We start from the raw sequence: 21,672 nt of genomic DNA, 5'->3' as shown, positions 1-21,672 counted from the left end.
TATAAATGATAAGTAAGATATTTTATATCACTGGAAACATTTTAATTCATATTAAATATGAATTTATTTAATTTCTCAATTATGATTCTTAATTAAAGTAGCCAAACGTGATAAAAAATAGGTAAATGTAATAAAAAAAAATATAAATAATATCTCTATATTTTTAAAAAGAATAAATAAATTGTAATAAGAGAGAATATTAATTTAATAATATGAGTTATTTAATTTTTATTTAAATAATATAAATAAAGGGTATATTAAGGAAATAATAAATAAAATTTATGATATATTAAATTCTGTCATCGTGTGACGGAGGATATATATAAATTAGTGGGATAAGGAAGGATAAAGTAGCGTAAGAACGGCATGGTTTAAATTCCCAAAAAGAAGCAAAACGACAGCGTTAGTATTGTTTTTATCGATCTGCTCTCTTGGTGGTATTAGTATACTGGTTTTTCAACTTTCTAGCCATTTCCTGTAATTAGCGTTTCGAATCAATCGGTGCAGGGGCGCTCTCTACTCCGTACGGATTATTGCTTTCATTCAAAGAGCCTAACCTCATCACATCTGCAACAAATCTCGCTTGGTGCCTTCAATTTTATGTTTCTGGTTAGCTCTCTTGTCTATGTTTCCGTTTCTCTTATTTTCCCATTGTTTCTTGCTTTTCTTTGAACCCTTTATACTCTGTTAGTCGTTTCTTTTGTTATATGTTAGTCTTCTTTTTTTTTTTTCTTTTTTTATGGGATATTTGTGCTACAACTTTTTATGTTTATTTATGTATTAATTTCTTGGAATCCTCATTTCGAAGGTTTCCTGTGTGAAGGGCTTGTGGTTCTCCTTGTAAAGAATCTTTGGTTCTAAATTTTGGTGCTGGGGAGTTGTTTCTTTCTTGTATAATTTTGTTCTGGCAATGATTAGTGACAATTTCGTTTGTTGGGTTTTTTGCTGAATAGAATATTTCTTGTGTTGAGGCCTCTCCTGGAAAGTTGTGATTCCAATTATTGACAGAAGATTGGTTGTTCATTTTTATTCACTACTGAAGCTGAAAACTCATAGAGAGTCAGGGAAATGGGAATTTATGATCATAGAATGGTAGAAAGCTCATCAAAGCTCTGGTGAACGTTTGGAAATACTGTGGTAATGGAGAATTCAGCTACAATGATTGGCCCAAAAGGCCTGATAAAACGGCATGAATTTGTAAGGGTTATAATTCAGAGCCTTCATTCGTTAGGTTATAGAAAGTCTGCTTCTTTTTTGGAATCAGAATCTGGGATTTCGTACAAATCTGTGGATTTTAAGTTGCTGGAGTCACAAATACCTGAAGGAAATTGGAATATCTGCCTTGATACCCTTAATGGAATAAAGGAGTTGGTGGATGAGACACGAGCTTCGGCTTTGTTTCTTGTTTTTAAGCAATTTATGTTAGAGTGTATGAGTTGTGGGAATGACTCTCTGGCACTGACTGTTTTGCGGAAGCAGGTTCCTGCATTACTACTAGGCAGGGAGAATATTCGCAATCTTGCTTATAGTCTCCTTAACTTGAAGGAGAAGGACTTGAGTAACTTGGATGAAAATTCCATCTTTGAGCTGCGGAAAAGGTTGTTGGCAGATTTGGAAAAATTGCTTCCTCCTCCAAGTGTGTTGCCTGAGAGAAGGTTGGAGCATCTTGTTGAAACTGCTGTTACAGCTCAAATTGATTCATGTATGTATCACAATTCACAGGAGGCAGTTTCACTCTATGAGGACCATTGCTGCACAAGAGAACAGATACCCATAGAGACCATTCAGGTGTGCGTCTTGCTGCCATTTATACTTTTTGTAGGAAAACTGAATCAGCCCTATCAATTTGAATATGGACTATGGTTTGTTTGAGTTATTTGGTGTTGTTAAATGCAAGCTATTTGGCTGCTCTAAGGTTGCCTTTTTTTTATTAGGAGGTGTTTAGTATGCGGTTAACAAGGGTAATTGTTACTCTTATAATTTTTAACCCCTCATTAATGTTGTTTGCATACTTAAAGATACTAAGTTAACTTTTCAATTGATTAATATTATGCCTTATTAAGGGGATAAATGTTAACATTGGAGGGCTGAGGTTAATAATTACTCACTTTAAAGATTAAAACTTATAATGGTAACATTTAACTCTAGATTTTTTAACTTTATACCAAACACATCCGTAGTTGAGCATTGAAATGTTTTTTGATAGCATAAAGTCTATTTAACTTATTGACTGACAATGTTGATCCTTTTCATGGCCAAAAATTAATGCTAAATTGCATTGCATGAACTAAATGTGAAACTCTAAAGGTGAAGTTGATTTGTTTGTTCCTATATTTTTAGTGTGGAAGTGAGGATGCAAATCTTCTTGAAGATCTAATACTTGGTGCCTTATCTTTTATATTGAATACAGTTGTTCTACACTGGCAATATAATTGCAGAAGGAAAACCTTGAATATCAATTAATAGATGAAGTCAATTAGGATGTGCTATTAGCTTGAAGTTTTTGTGGAGAGTGTGTCAACTTTCTCTTTTACCATTTCTTAGTTTCTAGGTTAAAGGTGCCTTTGCTGTCTCTGAGAAGGAGATTGTTGGTTCAGCCTTGGCCATGGCAGGACGATTGTGGAATTTAGGAGGTACCATGCTTTGTAGCTCATCATTTTGGCTAATCTTCTGAAGGGATTCTATGCATGGGACTTCCCTCTTTGTAGGCTTTGGGAGGGTTAAATGTATGCAACTCTTCCTCTTGCTTTGCAAGGAAGCTGTTGCTGTGGGTTGAACCTGTGAACTCTGGGTCATAATAAAGCAACCTTACTATTACACCAAGGTTCACCGTTGTGGCTAAACTTTAATTGGGAAAAAAAGCAGTAGAACATAAAAAAGTGAAAACTGTGCAGAGTAACTGAGCAAGAACTTGTGCTTGCAAAGTCTGCAGCTTTATTGCATTCTCCCTGTATACATATGCAATTTTTTGTTACATGCCTAAGCTTTTACATGGACACAAAAGTTCGTCAAGAATATCCTTTTAGCTTTTTTTAATTGGTGAGGAGTAACTGAGTAAACTGTATAAATGATTAATTTTAGAATTTATCAGAGAGTAGGCAAGTGTGGCGTTAAGTTTTTCATGTGAATAGATCCCCTCTCTCAAATAGCCTTCGATGTTCAGATTTTCCATATTGACCTTTTACTATGTTCTGATAACATGATTCACTTATTTTTCTGGAATTTCTACCTGTTGTTTTGCTATTTTATTTGATCAGGAGTTATATGGTGTCCTTATCTTTTTTTTTTTGCAGATTTTGACTGACCATGAGAATGAAGTGTGGTTTGTACAGTTCTCTAATAATGGAGAGTACTTAGCCTCTTCATCGAGTGATTGTACGGCCATCATATGGAAGGTATTTTTTTGATCCTTATCATATTGAACTGTTTTTTTCGAAGTATTAGAAGTGGATTTCTTTCTTTTACGAAGTTTTATTGCTGAAGCAAAATTGAAATACTGAAAACAATTGTTGTTGGAAATTTAAATGGAGCTGTGTTCAGCAGTTTCAGAACAATTGACAAAGTTCTTTTGAAGTGTGAAGCAAGGTTCTAATTGGTGATTTTGCCAGCAAATTCTCATTTAGAATTGGTGAGATGAAGGGGGGAAAAAAGGAAATAGTTAAGGGACAATAAAGTTTTGCAGGTTCAATTTAATGAACCTTACAGATGTAAAGTTGATTAATGGTTGTATTAGCATTATTAGTGCAAATGGTCTTTGGCTGTAGTCATGTATTCATGGATTCAATCACTAATTTTTCTCTTGGTTTATCTTCATATGCTAAATTTAATTAATGCTACAGATTCAGTGATTCTCATGTTTGTGTTATCTGAGTTAATGAGTTCATTTGTGGGTTTGTACTTTTAAATTTTATTTTGGAGTTTTAGCTGGTATTAGATTAAGGAGGAGGGAGGGAGGGGGGGGGGGTCGCGGGGTTGTTGGGGGGGAGGAGAAGGGAAATAGTTAAGGGACAATAAAGTTTTGCAGGTTCACTTTAACGAACCTTAAAGATGTGAAGTTGATTAATGGTTGTATTAGCATTATTAGTGCAAATGGTCTTTGGCTGTAGTCATGTATTCATGGATTCAATCACTAATTTTTCTCTTGGTTTATCTTCATATGCTAAATTTAATTAATGCTACAGATTCAGTGATTCGCATGTTTGTGTTATCTGAGTTAATGAGTACATTTGTGGGTTTGTACTTTTAAATTTTATTTTGGAGTTTTAGCTGGTATTAGATTTAAATGATGCTTGAACCAACTTGAGAATGATTTGGTAAACTGTTCTAATTCTTTAGTTTGGCTTCTTTTACTAGGTACCGGAAGATGGGAGGTTAACTTTTAAGCACACCTTGCGAAGCCACCAAAACCCAGTGTCCTTTGTGGCTTGGAGCCCTGACGATGGAAAGTTACTAACATGTGGAAATGTGGAAGTTCTCAAGCTGTGGGATGTGGAAACAGGTACATGCAAGCATACATTTGGGGATCATGGCTTCATTGTCAGCTCATGTGCTTGGTTTCCCGACTCAAAGCGATTTGTCTGTGGCAGTTCCGACCCCGAAAAGGGCATCTGCATGTGGGACTGTGATGGGAACGAGATAAAAGCTTGGAGGGGCACAAGGATGCCTAAGGTTTTGGATCTTGCTGTGACGCCAGATGGAGAACATCTTATCAGTGTATTTTCTGATAAGGACATTCGGATATTCAATTTGGTAACCAGTGCTGAACGAGTCATCTCTGAGGAGCACCCAATCACCTCCCTGTCAGTTTCCACTGACGGCAAGTTCTTTATTGTCAATCTTAACAGCGAAGAGATCCATATGTGGGATGTTGCTGGAAAATGGAAGAAGGCATTAACATATATGGGCCACAAACAACGCAAGTATGTCATACGTTCATGCTTTGGTGGTTTGAATAACTCATTTATTGCCAGTGGCAGTGAGAGTTCACAGGTATGCTTCCTGTTCCAGTCCACTGTCCACTGATTAGCCTGAAACTATGTATATTTGTCACTTGTCTCATAGCATGTGAATACCATCCATCTGTTAAGTAGATTGCTGGATGTGCCTCTTTGATAGGGGTGAGTATTTGGTTAAAACCGAACTGAACTGAGCTGAACCGACAAAACTGATTAATCAAAATTCTTAATTTTACAGACCAAACCGAACCGAACTACTAAGGAAATCGAACGGAACCGAACCGCTCTAATTTAGTTTGGTTCAGTTCGGTTTGATTTGATGAAAACCAAAATTATCAAACACATCGTTCTTCCCATCTTCCCCACCGTCCCCAAACCAGTTTGCAACTTTACATCACCAAATAAAACTGGGTGTGAAAAGTTAGATTCTTTTGGAATAAAAATATGGAGAAAAGAAGAGCCAAACCTGATAGGAGGTCTGCTAAAAAATGTGGCCTATGTCATTCAACTGATAAAGGTTCAATGGGCAAACAGAGATTAAATTCTTCTGCTTTCTTTGAGTCAAATGTGGAAATTATTCGAGGTCAATGTGAGATAAATGATGAGATAAACTTTAAGATGGCAATATATTTAAAGGCAAATCAGGATGAATTAAACATAAATTAATCCCTAATTAAAGGGAAACCCAAGATCAATCCATTGAAATCTCAACAAGGAATCAACAATCTCAAATCTTAAATCCATTTAATGATAAATCAAATTGAAAAACAAATTAAGAAACAAAAAATACAAACTGGAATTAGGAAGAGAATGAAATCAAATACTGAGAATCTGAGATGAAAAACAAGAGGAGGTCGATTGAGTCACCTCTAGACTAAAGCAGCATCACGGCGAGTGCTGAACGACATCATGCAAGACCCAGGTGTTAGGAGCATTGAGTTTTTTGGGTTAAGTTTTCAAAGGGAGACCTAGATGCATGATAATGAGAAGAGTCAGTGGGTCTTTGGGGAATAAATTGAGTGCCTTCAAACCTCAATCAACAGAGCTGGCGATGTGGAGACGGCAAGGACCAATGACGACGACGAGACTTGAGAGTGTTGGCTGGCTGGGGAAGGCTTGAACAAAAGGAGAACAAGATGGGTATGCCGCGAGTGGTAGGTGAGAGTGAAAGAGAGAATGGCACAGTGAAGGGTGAATGTGAGACTTGAGACTGAAAACTGAGAGTGAGAGAGTATATGAGGGAATAAAAATTGCAAAATGGTGTGTTTTGGAGAATTTGGTTTGGTTCGGTTTAGCTGAATTTTTTGACTCTAAAATCGAACCAAACCGAACCTAACCAAATCACCATAAAAGCTGAACTAAATTATGATGGTTCGGTTCAGTTTATTTGGTTCAAACCAAATAGTGCTCGCCCCTACTCTTTGGCAGTGACAGCACATTTATTCATTTTCAATCTATTCATCATTATTTGGTGGAGCAAATTAAAACTTACAATAGTTCAAATGTCTTAGCAGGTCTATATCTGGAATTGGCGAAACCCTAAGCCAATAGAGGTTTTATCTGGCCATTTAATGACAGTGAACTGTGTGAGCTGGAATCCTAGAAGGCATCAAATGCTGGCATCAGCAAGTGATGATCATACAATCCGTATATGGGGGCCAAGCCAATCCAAGAATATACAGCATGAGAAGCTCATTTGAAGGGAAAAAAAAAAAAAAATCAGCCTTTGAGCCTTGCATGTATAGCTTATATTCTCATCAATTTGTTATTCTTTTGTAAGTTTTGTAAATTGGTGGCATCCTGTTGTCCCTTCTCAAATTTGGCGCACATTATCCCCTGTAAATCTCCATTGCTTCTAGGTGTCTGGCAGGTTTTAGTTTCCACTAAGAGGTGTTGAGAAGGTAGGTCGCAAGTCTAATAAATATTCTAGAACAGCTGGGATTTGATATTGTTGCATTTGTATGCTATCACTATCAAATGTACTTTTGTTCTAGCGTTGAGAGACTGGTTTTTGTTGGGAACTTCTGGTATAAATCCTTTACACTTTAGTTCATGCCATCATGGTTCCTGATTTAAGGGCGAACAGGCTGTGGGTTAAATGAGCAGCCCTGTTAAAAAGCGTTGTTGCTCTGATTCTATTACCCTTCCAAAATTACAAGCTACAACCCGGCACCTTAGAATTTCTCAGCACCCTGTATGTTCTGATTTTCATTCTGGATCAACCTGCTCTTCTTACTCCTTTGAGCACTGAATGATTACATGTTTGGTGCATCAGAATAATAGGGGTGGCAATGATGTTAAAGGGTTAAAAATTATTATTTTTGAATAAAAATATTATTTTAGATGATATTAAAAAAAATTATTTTATTATTTTAGTATTTTTATAATTAAAATTTATTAAATTTAATTTTAATTTATTTTTTAATACTTTCTAATTATATTAGTGGTAATTAATTTATGTCTAGTGTAACTTTGTCGACTAAAAAATATATGCCATATAATTTATTTTATTATTTTATAATTGAAATAAAATATATAATTATTAATTTATTAAATTGTATTATTTATATAAAAAAAATATAAATAACACTTTAATATTTATATATGTTCTACACATAATATATATATAGATTGAAAAGAATAGTAATGTGATATTATTATCTTGAAACATTAACGAGTGTTTAACACTTGTTAAATTTATAAATCTCAATAAGCTATTTCAGACCTTTAATCCAAACATACTCTAACCAATAGGGTAAACCTCCTCATTCCGATTCATTAATTCAAACTTGAGAAAATTTCAGTGTCAAATTCAAATAAATTCTAATTTTGTTTGCCGTTTATTCAATTACCATTGTTTTTTACTAGAAAAAAAAAAAGAATTCAATTATTTTCATTAGGGCAAATCGCTCAAAAAGTTTCAACCTTTGCTCATTTTTGTAATTTTACTTCATTATTTTTTAACAATTTCATCTCAATATTAGGCAATCGATTTAATTTTATCCTATCATTAAAATTAATTATTAAACTTAATAATAATATCACATTATTATGTTTAATAAATATTATAATATTTAATTAACTGCTAACCCTATCTCTAAAGATAGGGTAACTTAAATATAGGATTAGTAATTAATCAGATATTATAATTTTTACTTGATATGATAATTTGGTGTTATTGTTAAGTTTAACAATTGATTTTGTGATAGAGTAGAATTAAATCGAGTATCAAAAGTTGAGATTAAATTATTAAAAAAAAGGGTAAAATTGTAAAAATATCAAAAAATATTTTTTTTTGTTGATTTCCCCTTTTCATTATTTATAAGAATACATGATATTTTTTCCAATTACAAAGAATCATATAATTATAGATTTTAAATATTTAAATAGTTAATATTATTCTTTTAACAATAATATTATTATCGTTCTAAAAAAATAGCATTTTCATTTTATCTATTTTTTTTGTGTAATAAAATTAACCTAAATTGAAAGAAATCCTATAAAAATAAAATTAAAAATAATAATGATTTGATTTGTGTAATAACGAACAAAATTTTATTACAAAGGAATTACGGCGAAGCAGAGGACGCAAAATAAAGGCGCGTTAGGAAACGGCATGGCTTCTTTAGTCAAGAAAGATAAGATAAAGCTAAAATTACATTTTAATTAATCCTTCTTGGTCTCTGCTAAGCTTCTGGTTTAGGTTTTCTCCCAAATTTCAAATCCAAAATCAAAATCTACCTTCACTTGATCCATCCTTCTTCTTCCACCGATCCTCAATCATTTAGGGTTTTCGATATGCTGCTGCAGCTACTCTCTTCTTCAATTCTCTGCCATTGACGGCCTTTTAAACTTTTTAATTAACATTAATTCCTTAATTTATGAACTTCTATTCTGAAAACAAGGAAATGACGGGTTGTTCCTTATCTCACGATCGTAATTCGGTTCAATCTCATGCTTCTAGTAATTCTCTTCGAAGGTTAGATATACGTTAGTCTCGTGATTTGGTTTCTAGATGCTTTGAAGTCCATTTAGCTTCTTGATTTTGTGATATTTTTGAGATTTCTGTAGTATTTTTTAAACGATTGTCGTCGTATTATTCTGAATAATGGCTTTGATAGCATTGGTGGATTGTAACCATTTTGATGCTTGATGAATCTCAAGTTCTAACATTAGCTCAATTGGAATTTTGTTTTTTTCCCCCTTCTTGGATGTTCATTTCATTCATTTTAGTTTTCTGATTTATTTTTATCTGTTCATTTTTCTTTCAATATCTTTCAGTGGTAGAAATGCGTTGTGTTTGTTAGTGCGGAGAGAGATTTGTCCCAGAACAAAACATGTACCGAAAAGGAGGTGGGGAGGAACTTCTGGATGGAAAGCTAATCCATCTGTGCCCAAAAGCGAACCATCAAGAGATGCAAGACGTGGTCTTATTTCATGGTACTTGCTCTGCTTCATATAATTGGTGTTGTTTCATTAGTTCATCTATTCACTTGTTTATATTTTAGGGTTGAGGCTGAATCATTGCGACATTTATCTGCCAAGTATTGTCCCCTGGTGCCTCCTCCAAGGTCAACAATTGCAGCAGCATTTAGTCCTGATGGGAGAACACTTGCTTCTACTCAGTAAATTTTCCTACTTTCTGTGTTTTTATTTTTTATTTTTATTTTTTTATTCAGGCATTAATATGTGGTTGTACTTATCTTGCTTTCCAATTATTGCAGTGGGGATCATACTGTGAAGATAATTGATTGTCAAACTGGAAACTGCTTAAAGGTGTTGACTGGTCATCGGAGGACTCCATGGGTGGTGAGTTGGAAAGTAGATTTTGTCAAGTGAAGCAGTAGTTAGTTGTCAATTTGCTCGATCATTTCCATTTCTGATCAGTAACTTAGCTAAATGGATGGTAATTACAACTTGCTCAAAGATGAGCCTCATTTCAATTATTTGACATGGGCTGAGTATTATTTTCCAATATTTTGCTCAATTTAGGACTGTATCTTCCATAAAATGTTAAAATAATGGGGCATGTCCTTTTTCCTTGTCTCCAGCTTGAGAATTTCTAGGATGTGAAAATAGTGGCAAACAGGTTAGTGGTGAGGTAGTTACTTTGTAGTGCAGGTGGGTAGAGTTTCATATCCATGTTTCTCACCCCCATTTTTTTCCCTTAAAAAAACACACTAATGACCCTGTATTCTGGTGACATTTTTTTATCATCTTCTGAGGTCTCAGCTTTGAGGTTATGAGTCCATATACAATGCCATTTTGGGCAGGAGATATTAGTGGTTGGCTTTATTTTGCTTTTGCTAATGTTATTTTATGTGCACAAAATAGTTTCGAGTTGGTAAATATTGAGCTCCATAATGGTGTACTTTGAAATTTTTGTTCTAGAATATTTTTTGTACATTTTGTTGATAAAATGTGTCTAATTTACTTATTATGTGTTAGGAAGTGTTCTGGAGACATTTTATAATTGTATTCTTTGTGGTATCATGGTAGCTGCTATTGTTCATAAGCTTGTGAAGAGAATGAGTAGGTGGTCAATCTTTCTTCCCTTTCAGTAGGTGCTTTTGGACAGTTTGGTGAATATATGGGAGGGTTGCTGGAATTAGAAAGTGGTTGTAAATCTTTTCACAAACTGCTTCCATGGTCAGGCTTTTATAATTGTTCATTTAATAGGACAGTTCTAATGTCTGACTGGTTGATGGTGCAAACGTATACCTTGTGGCTGCGTCTTCTTTTCTATTTTTCAATCTCTATATGTTAAAAAAATATGAAACCACTTTATAGAGGTCTCCCCTTCATGCCATTTTTGTATGCCATCACCAATTTTGTAACTTTTTCGTTGTTGGTTTTTCAAATTATTTTTCTCGTTTCCCTCATATAAAGATTGCACTCCTTCTTTTCTTCTCAATTCATGGCATTTGCCTGTTGGTAAATCACTTATTTAAGTGTGCATGTTGCAGGTTAGGTTCCATCCATTGCAGCCTGCAATTCTTGCTAGTGGGAGCTTGGATTATGAGGTTCGCTTATGGGATTCAAACACATCAGAGTGTATAGGATCTCGTGATTTCTGTAATTTCAACTCAAAATCATGTTCTGGTTAATTTTATGTATTTTTTTTCCCGTATTTATTTTTGAAGCATGTATTACTTGTGGTGAACCTGTTCTTGCTGGATTTGTTTCCGCTCACAGATCGTCCTATTGCTTCCATTGCTTTCCATGCTCAAGGGGAATTGCTTGCAGTTGCATCAGGTCACAAGGTGTTGAATCTCACCCTCTATTGTTGTTAGTATTGCATGCTTCAATCTTTTCCTTTCCTTCCATTTGTGAAAGATTGGGAGACATTGATTTGTAATTTAACATGGCATTGGCATTGGCATTGGCATTTGCATTTGATCATGTGTCAGTTGTACATATGGCACTACAATAAGGGAGGGGAGGGTTCCTCACCAACCATTGTATTGAAGACTAGGCGTTCTCTTCGAGCAGTGCATTTTCACCCGCATGCTGCTCCGTTTCTCTTGACTGCAGAGGTAAATAATTCAATGGGCATTTGATCAATTATTTATTCCTGCTATTATGTAGATTACATTACTGGACTGATATGCAGGTCAATGATCTTGACTCTTCAGATTCCTCGATGACACGGGCGACATCTCCGGGCTACGTAAGATATCCTCCTCCTGCTGTTTTTGTGGCAAATGTTCAGTCCAGTGATCGTGTTAGTTTGGCTGCTGAACTACCTCTCATGTCCATGCCTTTCTTGTACATGCCTTCATTCTCTATGGATGATAGTAGAACAGATGTTAATAGACATATTGGTTCAAGCATAATGCAAGTGGAATCATCTGGTTCAAGGGATTTGCAGACAGATGCAAATGCAGCAGAGAAGTATGATACTTTAGTGTCTTCCATGGAGACATTCCCTGCAGTTGCTTCCAGTTCATATCCCATTACAGAAGGTGCAGTTAGTAATTCTTTTCCTACTGCAATGGGAAGTTGCGTTGCTGACTCCACTGTAGATCCCATGAAGACCGATGAAATGCAGCCCTTAGAGGGGAACTTGCAAGGAAACTATACTGACCCAGAAACTTCTGGTGGTGGTAATAGTGCAGTGGACGGAGCATGTGGAAATATTTTAGTTGGGCAGCATTCCACTGAGGTTGGACAACTTCACCAGTGCCTGCCCTCTAGAGAACCAACTTGGTGGGAGCTACACTTTTTGCAAGGATGGTTAATGGGTCAAAGCCAAGCTGGTGTTCCATCATTGCTTCCTCTTAACATTGGTGGTCGTGAATATTCAGCCCAATATACAGGTTCCTCCTCGACATCTTATCTGTCTAGTCACAATATGGAAACTGCAGTGGCTACTTTGGCAATGCCGGCCAGCACTAGCCTATCTGGGTTTTCTGGGAGATCTGACTTGCAACATAACATTTCACGTTTCCGCTACTCTGGGGAGAGTACAGTTCCCATGAACATGCAACATGATGGTGCTGACACTCAACCCATATTTAACAGAAACCAGTCTGAAATTGCCACATCAATGGCTGCGGCTGCTGCAGATTTACCTTGTACTGTAAAGCTCAGGGTTTGGTCTCATGATATACAAAATCCCTGTGCCCCACTCAATTCTGAAAGATGTCGTTTAACTATACCTCATGCTGTCCTATGTAGGTATGTGCATTGTTATGATTTACCTTTATAGATCCTTAATTACCTAAAATGTCAGGATGTTTCAAATTATCTACTTGTTTACTTTAGAAGTAGATATTATGACATCTCTGACATAGCTGGGGTGTATTCTAGGTTCTATGATGCGTGAACATTTTTGTAATCACATCTCTTCGTGAATTTGTTTTCAAGACATAAACCTAAGCATGGTTAATTATTCTAATATTGTGTTTTACAAATTCTTTTCTGGTGGACCTTCCGTTATGTTTACATTTTCAGCTCTTGGCTGCAATTGTGTTTGCAGTGAAATGGGTGCTCATTTTTCACCTTGTGGAAGTTACTTAGCTGCCTGTGTTGCTTGCGTGCTTCCTAATATGGAAGCTGAGCCTGGATTACAAACTTTAGTTCAACAAGATACTGGGGCTGCAACTTCGCCTACTAGACACCCAATCTCTGCACAGCAAGTTATGTATGAGCTTCGCATATATTCCCTGGAGGAGGCAACGTAAAATTCACTCCCAACTCTCATATTATATGTTTGTGCTGTTATATACTCTTTATCTGAAGGATGGTTTATCTTATCTATAATTTTTTCTGATTTTCTTTATGCAGCTTTGGTTCAGTTCTTGTATCACGAGCAATTAGAGCTGCTCATTGTTTGACTTCAATCCAGGTCTGTGGCTTTTTGGAAGATGGAAGCTATTTGAGTTCTTTCTTGATTTGTGTCTTGACTAGACTTTCCATACTTTTCATGATATTAACTGGTGGACATGTTCTGTTGTGCTTTCACCATAATGTTAGGTAGTGGCCCTAACAATAGATATTCCAGAGAAGAAAATAGAAGAAATAATAGAAGAGAAGAGAAGAGAGAGAGAGAGAGAGAGAGAGAGAGAGAGAGAGAGAAGAGAATTTTATAGAGAAGATAGAGAATATTATTGATCAAAATTCAAAATGCCTAATACTGGTATTTCAACTCCCTTTTATAACAGATTCTCCTCCAATTCCCTAATAACTGCTCTTTAACAACTAACAGCTGTCACTGCCCATAGTTTCCCTCCAAAACAATTAATAACTACTCAATAGACCTAACAAACTTTCTCTCCATAATTCTAATTTGCTCTACTAGCCCAATTACATATTCCTTTCCTTATTTCTATATTTTATCCTTCTCTACATAGCAATACCCTTAAGAATGCTGGAAGTCAGGAAATTGAGCTTGAATTAACGTGGTATCTTCCCAAATGGCATCCTTAGCTGGCACTTTGAACCAGAATTTCTTTCTTTCTTTCTTTCTTCCTTACTTTCTTTTTCTTTTTCCTCTTCTAATATGATCAGATTGGAGAATTGCAGCAGATGTCAACTTCCCTTGGTTGCTAATGAATGAAATCATAGGTTGTGAGAAAAGATTAGGTTTGAACTTCCATTTGAAAAAAGACACATGAAAGTATGAACTCTTAATCGACAAAGAGCTGGCTTTCTTTCTTTGTTTCTCCAAATTTCCAATTTTTGTTCCTTTAAGATCACCGTAACACTTGATCTTCCAGTCATAAATGGAAGCCATCTCATACTTTTCCTTAACATTTTCAGCAAAAGGAGAAATGCTCTCTGCAGAATTCTTTTTATCAATTCTCATAACACTTTTGCAGTTTACTTTGTCATTGCTGCGCAAATTTCCAATGCAATCATCCCTCAATAGGGAATTTATTTTCTTCTTCTGTCTTCTCCAGATCTCAAACTCATTCTCCTTGAGTATCATATCATATGATTACATGATCTCAACTCAAATATACTGCCACCAAGATTCGAATACTTCTCTTCCTCATAAACTTCCATGTCTTCTTTAATAAAAACATACTAAGCAAGAGGAACAACCTTTTTGTTTCCAGAAATTTTGACGAGTCTAGGGCCAAGAAGCATTCCTTTTGAGATTTCAATATTCTTAACAGCACTATTGATACCTATGTCATCTTGAATCCCAAATGATTCCTCTTCAAGGCACCCATCTCTTGTGGAAGAATTCAGGTCGAGGGTAGGATCTTGATCATTATTACCATATGATTAACTATTGAAATGCTTAAGAGATCCTGAAATTTTCTCTTCAAACTTTTGTTCATCTTCATCCTTAATCCAAGAATCAGTATTAATTGCTTCTCGAGCAGGACTAAACACTCCAAGCGTAATGCTTTGAATGCCTGATTTCATGATAGAACCAGAACTTCCCTGAAGATTCAGAGTTTCCTTTGGAATTGGTAATGAATTCTTAGGTATCACGCCATTGGAATCAGAATTGATGATTTCTTTTCCTTTTTCCCCAAAAAACCCTAGCATCAGGGTTTCCAATCTTCCCCCCTCATTTGAACTACTGCTCTCCTTATTCATTTCCACCACATGAGTGATCATCATTTGTCAGAAGTCCTCCAGAATGGCATTATTTGTTAAATAAGTCTTGTTTAATTCCTCCTTTATCTCCTTCTTGAAATCATTCAGTTCCTCGGCATTCCTCTGGGTTGCTTGCTGCAAATTCCTCATTTGTTCCTCCAATTCTGCAATCCGCACCATCTCTGGGCCTGCCACAACAAATCTATTCATGGTTGCAACCCCTAAGGAAAAATTACCCACTGATTTCTTTGATGCAAAGCTCTGATACCAATGTCAAGTAGTAGCCCTAACAATAGATATTCTAGAAAAGAAAATAGAAGAAATAATATAATAGAAGAGGGAGAGAGAGAGAGAGAGAGAGAGAGAGAAAATATTATTGATCAGAACTCAGAATGCCTAATACAGGTATTTCAACTCCCTTTTATAACAGATTCTCCTCCAATTCTCTAACAACTGCTCTTTAACAACTAATAGCTGTCACTGCCCATAGTTTCCCTCCAAAACAATTAATAACTACTCAATAGACTTAACAAACTTTCCCTCTACGATTCTAATCTGCTTTACTAGTCCAATTACATATTCCTTTCCTTATTTCTATATTTTCTCCTTCTCTAACTAACACTTGAATGTCCTTTCACCATGATGCAATTTCTTTTTGGCTTTTTGTTGTTGTGTTCATATATTGTGCATGATAAGATGGAAGCTTGCCTGTACTCGTTTCTGTATGCTTATTTCTGACTAGCATATTATAGTCCTCTGCTTTTTTTTTTCCTCGTGAGCTCTCTAAACTTGATTGCATTTAGTTAGAAAAGGCATGCTGGAGCTATTACTTCTTGTTAATTCTAGTACATTGGATTGAACTGATAATCAATTATGGACTTGATGGTGTTAAGGAATATTAGCCATGTCAACATATTTAATATGTTTATTGGGAGGTGTTATTTTTTGAGGAAGGAGAAAAGCTCAGTAGACTTGACTGTTTGTTGGCTTAGATACTGTGATTCTGATTTCTGGGAAATGCTAGTATACTTGATGTATTTCCGTGTGCTCAAAATGTGGCTTTGAATATGTTCATTTAATTTCTTTGGATTTCACTAATTATGTTTGTGTGTGTCTAGTATTGTATGAGTCTGGCTTTATCATTTACCATTTTAGTTTTGCGCTTGTTATTGTGGGCTGTTTTTCATCATATTTTATATGCAGTTCTCACCCACATCTGAGCATATATTACTGGCTTATGGCCGCCGTCATGGATCCCTTCTTAAAAGCATTGTTATTGATGGGGAAACAACATCTCCTATTTACACAGTTCTAGAGGTGAAAATTCATTTTCTTGCCTATTCACATAGTTTGTTTGATAATATGACAATGTGTTCCCCTCTCTATTTTGGGGGCGTATGTATGCCTTGAATGTTTCATACTAGAATGCTTTAACTTCATAGCTTTTTTGGCATTTCCCATGGCAGACTTGCTTCTCTAATTCTGGGTCTCCAATTTTTCAGGTTTACAGAGTTTCAGATATGGAACTGGTGAGAGTTCTCCCTAGTGCAGAGGACGAGGTCAATGTTGCTTGCTTTCATCCTTTTGCTGGGGGAGGTCTTGTTTATGGAACCAAGGTGTGCATTTTTCTATGGGAGTTTTTCTTTTTTTATCAGTCTATCTTCTTAAGTGCATAACTCTTTGCCTATGAACTGCAGGAAGGGAAACTTAGGGTCCTTCGATTTGATGGTGCTCATGGTGTGAATTGCAGTAGACCAAATTATTCTCCAGAAGATAACTTGGCTGAGGTAGAATAGTCTGTGAGGTTGCTGCATTTTATTTAATATTAATTTTGTCATTGTATTAATGTATTCTTTATTTTTGGTTCCTTAACACTTATGCACAAACACATGCACCAACGCAAGAAAACATTGCATGTTTTTTTTTTAGGATAAAAAAATGTATAAAATGCAAAGGAAGTATTTCTTAAACAAGTTTTGTTTGGTTAAGGTGAGGTTCCATGACAACACCATGTTTAAAATATCATAAGATTTTTTTTTTTTTTTTTTTTTTTGGAAAAAAGAGATATGTATAGACGACAAAGAACATTTATTGGATATTAAAAAACAACTTTCTGAAGATCTGTTCTTTTTCAGGATTGAATGTTAATTGACTTTTAGGTGAACAACTTGGTATAGAGTAGATTAAGAAGATGTCCCCTACACTTCCCCCGAAAAAGGAGGAATAGAGCGAGATGTGTATGAAAAGTGTACTTTCATGGACGTAGCCTAATTTGGCATCCTCTTGTTTGTCTTGCTCCCATGCATGATCTGATACTTGAGTGGGAACATAATAAACTGTTTTCAAGTATTTAGGTTATATAACCTCAAGACGATAAACTATTAGTTTTTTATTTATGATTTTTATACTGATTGCAGGTCCAGACATATGCACTAGAAGGTTAGAAACCCACTGTTATGCTTCCAATGTGTGAACCGTGAACCATGAAAATCTACTTGGATGGTACACATTTATAACCTTATTTCATACCAAATCCAAGCTTGAAATGTTGATGGATTAAAATATTCACCGTTTTTCATATTTTCTACACTGTTTGCTTCATATGACAGAATAAGAGTCTTGGTTATGGATGAGGCTCAAATTAAACATATGGGTGAGTTTGAATACGCTTAAACTTGGCAGCATTCCCTACTGATCGGAATCTTGATACCTGGTTTGAATCAGATGTGACCAACTGTTGGGTTCTTCACTTGCCCATTTTCCCCCTCCAGCATCCAGCAGCAAACTCTAGGAATGTATTCTAATTTTTATGTTAGGAAATGTAAAATATTGTGTCTCAGTAATGAACTATTACAAGTTTGTTTGCTTTTCCCATTTTCCAATCCTGCTTTTTCTCATCTTCCGGCAGAATGTTTAAAATGTATTGATTACCAATCGAACAGAAGCCTGCGGTATCGTACTCCATTCTATGGTAATTATGCCATGTGATCATAGCACGAGGAACTATTGTTAATTAAGGCATAGGTTTTGAGCAAATTCTTTACAGTAGAGTGCGTAATTATCTAATTAGTTGCTGCTTAATTATTATGGAATTAACCCATATGAGTTTTTGTTTTCATTTTTCATCAACCCAGTTTATGTTTAATCTCAGCCAACATAATGTAAATTAAATCAGGTATAGGAAAGATGTCAGAAAGCCAATCTGAAGCGAGAATTTGTTTGTTTATGCTTTAAATAGGAATTGCGATCAATCATTCAACATCATAGGTCTGAACCGCACAACAAAAAATGGGGCCCCAAACTCAAAAATGCATTTCTTTTTCATTTTTTTTCCTATAAAAAAAAATAATAATTCAGTCCCAATCTTAATATAAAGGTTCATTCGCTTGGAAGTGATTTTGCCAAAATAGAAACCCTGACTACATAGGGAATAGACGTGGAATATTCCAATGCCTCAAACTAACACATGGCTGCAGCGTTGAAGGTGTGACCCCAGCTAGATGTAAACCCTTACCAACTTAATCGGTTTCCTATTAAAGCCCCAACAAACATTCACGTTATGGGTCACAACTCATTGTTTTAATAGTAATATATATAACAGTTGATTGCCTTGGAAGGTCATATATTCAAAATTTTAATAATATTATCATTTAGCTAATCTGTTTGCAACTCATTGTCTTATATTGTGGAATAAATTCTTCTGAAATCAAGAATAAGTCGTTATTGTTGAGTTATAACTCATATTTATTAGAAATTTAATATGGGGACCTGCAACGATCAAGTTAGAAACTTAATATAAATAGTGAAAGAAAAATATAAGAGTAATTGAAATAGGAAAAGGGCATGCTCTAAGTTCTTTGGATAGGGCAGGTAGAGTTTTCTTAGGCTTAGAACTCACCTCTCCTCTTTTTGTGTAGAGTATTATTGTCTGATGACACATTTTGAGCGGTGACATTCAGTGGTTAGCGTTTAGAGATCTGCAAAGTATCTATTTAAGAATTAATATCTAATGTGTGATTGCTCATTGTTTGATTTGCTCTTTATTAGATCAATATCCTTTGAAAGCGCTGGAATTAAAATTGAGAGTATCGATTTAGACCAAGAAAATTGACATAAGAGACAACCAATCAAATTAAGACCTTATCTTTTGTTGTCAAACTCTCAAGTGAGACATTAATATTACGTGGGACAATGGTGTATTTATTTTTAGCTCGTATTACTAGGGATGAGCAGATTTCAAGTCAAATTAAAAAATCGAATCGAATTAAATTGAATCAATTCAGTTCAATCGATTCGATTCGATTTTATATTATAAAAATTTTGATTATTTTTATTCGGTTCGGTTTTAAAGAGAAAAAAATCGGTTAAACCGAATCGAACTGAATAGTAATTTTATATATTCAAATCGACCTAAATTAATTTTTGAATTGATTTATTTTTATGAGAAATTTATGAATTATATTTAATTATATATATATAAATTATTTAATTTTATTGATTAATGGTTATTAGGTTCAAACCAAAGTTAAAATTAGATCAAATAACTTAAAAATCAAGTCTAAATTAAAAATAAAAACCGATCAATTTGAACTGAATCAAACCGAAATAGAGCGATTTGATTCGATTTTTCATCAATTTCAGTTCGATTCGATTTTTAAAATATATAATTTGATTTTTATAATTTAATTCATTTTAATTCGGTTTAATTTGGTTCGAACTGAATGCTCACCCCTACATATCACAACTCCTTTTCCTTTAAAAATCTTCAAAATGTGAAAGGAAAATGTTGACAATGTTATTGTAGTGTCGAATAGGTTTATTACAAGGTAAAGCCCTTACAGCATAAATTTTTTTTATTTATAGTTATCAAACATTTAATCTTATTTAAAAAATATAGAATTCTTTATCATAAATTTTTTAATTTAGGCTATGCTATATTAAAATTTATAAATATGTTGTTATCAATATTAATTTTTTTTAATTTACAATTTTACATAGAATCATTAATGCAAATTACTTATTAAAGTTAAGATATTTATTGAAAAACTAATAATGAGAATAGAAAGTATTATTCGGCAAGAAGGGCACCGAATGCAGTTAGAAAGTCGTTGCTTTTCTTACACAGTCATGACACAAAAGCAACGGTTAGTTATAAAAGACTCTTGAAATTTGCTTTAAAAACACTTGGGCATTGTTTGGTGCATATGAATCACTTTTTTAAAATTTTATTTTTTAAAAAGTATGTTATTTAATTTTTTTTTAAATTAAAAAAAAATAATTTTTTACTTTTCTATAAGTAGACATTTACTTTTAATTAAATAAATTAATTTTTTACACTTTCTGAAATTTTAAAATTTCCTATCTCACTTATCTCTAATTAAATAAAACCTTAAATTTTGTATTATTTTAAAATCAACAATTTAATTTATATAGGTATTAATAAAGAACACTAATTAATTTTTATGTTAACTTTAGAAAATTTTCATTAACATGTAATTTTAAAGTTCTAAACTAAACTAGATTCTTTGAAAAAAAAAACAAACTAAATTATTTCTAAAAAAATTAACTCAATTATTTGGAATAAAATTTAAAGTTAATTTTTTAAAATATTTTTTTAGAAAATATAAAATTAAAAATATTATTTACAAAAGTAGGAACCTTTTAAGCAAATTTGAGAGGAATTTTTTGATAACTAATATAAAAACTTTTTTACAGTTATAATTTATATTAATTAAATTATTAATTAAATCTCATATATATATATATATATATAAGCTTTTTATATTTATTTAATTGACCAAATTAGTTATTTAATTAATATAGAATAAATTGATAATTTAATTAATATAAAGTGTGATTAAAAAAATGAAAATCAGGAGCGTGCAGTTTTAATTCAGTTGGGATTTACCTAGAAATTAAAATCGAACAAAAATTTTAGTACAATTTCGGTTCGATATAATTTTTAATTCTTCAATTTCAGTTTGATTTGTAATTCTTAAAATAATTTTATGTAATCATTTCCTTAAAAAGTTATTTTTAAATTAATATTTAAAATTTAAATTAAATTATTAATATATAATATATCACATAATATATATTTTAATCATTTCTAAATTATATAATCTTTAACTATAAGATGAATATATAATTTATAATTAAATATATGATATATTATAATAATATAAGTATATCATATAATGTATATTTTTATTATTTATTAATTATATAATATTTAAATATAAAAAATAAATATAATTAAGAATTAAAAAATATATATAATATAATAATATATTTATAATTAAAAACTATAAGATAATTTAATGTCTTAATAATTAAAATTATTAATAAAATATAATAAAATAAAATAAAATATAATGTTAAATTTTATTTAATTTATAATTATATATACATATATATAAATATATATAATTTTATTAAAAATATATAATAAATTTAAAAAAATATAAAAAATATATACATGAATTTGATCCCAATTCAATTTCGAATCAAATTTTAATATAATTTCGATTCAATTCTTAATAAAAAAATAAAAATTAAATTAAAATATAAAAAAAATTTAATAAAATATTAAAATCAAATTAAAGTATGTAAAAATTTTAATTTAAGTATGATTTCTATTTATTTAATATGATTTTTCATT

The 21,672-nt window shown here is 33.2% G+C and overlaps 2 protein-coding genes across 5 annotated transcripts; both read left to right on the top strand.

The window, feature by feature from the left end:
- Nucleotides 1-360: 360 nt before the first annotated feature.
- Nucleotides 361-7,013, top strand: LOC110660099 (WD repeat-containing protein WDS homolog). Of its 2 annotated transcripts, none has more exons than XM_058149835.1 (5): nt 361-609; nt 954-1,788; nt 3,294-3,395; nt 4,354-4,989; nt 6,470-7,013. In XM_058149835.1, the coding sequence occupies exons 2-5, from the start codon at nt 1,141-1,143 to the stop codon at nt 6,653-6,655; spliced, it is 1,572 nt and encodes a 523-aa protein (XP_058005818.1). In that variant the 5' UTR covers nt 361-609; nt 954-1,140; the 3' UTR covers nt 6,656-7,013. The 2 variants fall into 2 exon arrangements, with proteins under 2 accessions (XP_058005818.1, XP_058005819.1); XM_058149836.1 differs by having other exon boundaries at nt 809-1,788.
- A 1,554-nt stretch (nt 7,014-8,567) lies between these two features.
- LOC110660097 (uncharacterized) lies at nt 8,568-17,893 on the top strand. 3 transcript variants are annotated; one of them, XM_021818273.2, is made up of 15 exons: nt 8,568-8,934; nt 9,237-9,395; nt 9,464-9,580; nt 9,680-9,764; nt 10,922-10,978; nt 11,099-11,218; nt 11,366-11,491; nt 11,569-12,635; nt 12,937-13,137; nt 13,245-13,305; nt 16,215-16,328; nt 16,514-16,627; nt 16,709-16,798; nt 17,429-17,513; nt 17,621-17,893. In XM_021818273.2, the coding sequence occupies exons 1-14, from the start codon at nt 8,837-8,839 to the stop codon at nt 17,453-17,455; spliced, it is 2,436 nt and encodes an 811-aa protein (XP_021673965.2). In that variant the 5' UTR covers nt 8,568-8,836; the 3' UTR covers nt 17,456-17,513; nt 17,621-17,893. The 3 variants fall into 3 exon arrangements, with proteins under 3 accessions (XP_021673965.2, XP_058005816.1, XP_021673964.2); XM_058149833.1 differs by having other exon boundaries at nt 10,922-11,030; nt 11,151-11,218; XM_021818272.2 differs by having other exon boundaries at nt 10,922-11,030; nt 11,151-11,218; nt 16,709-16,815.
- Nucleotides 17,894-21,672: the final 3,779 nt, after the last annotated feature.

This window comes from Hevea brasiliensis, chromosome 7 (assembly GCF_030052815.1).
Source record: "Hevea brasiliensis isolate MT/VB/25A 57/8 chromosome 7, ASM3005281v1, whole genome shotgun sequence".
Classification (NCBI taxonomy): Eukaryota; Viridiplantae; Streptophyta; class Magnoliopsida; order Malpighiales; family Euphorbiaceae; genus Hevea; species Hevea brasiliensis.
The sequence above is the reverse complement of the archived record's forward strand: the minus strand, read 5'-3'. Positions and strand labels throughout refer to the sequence as shown.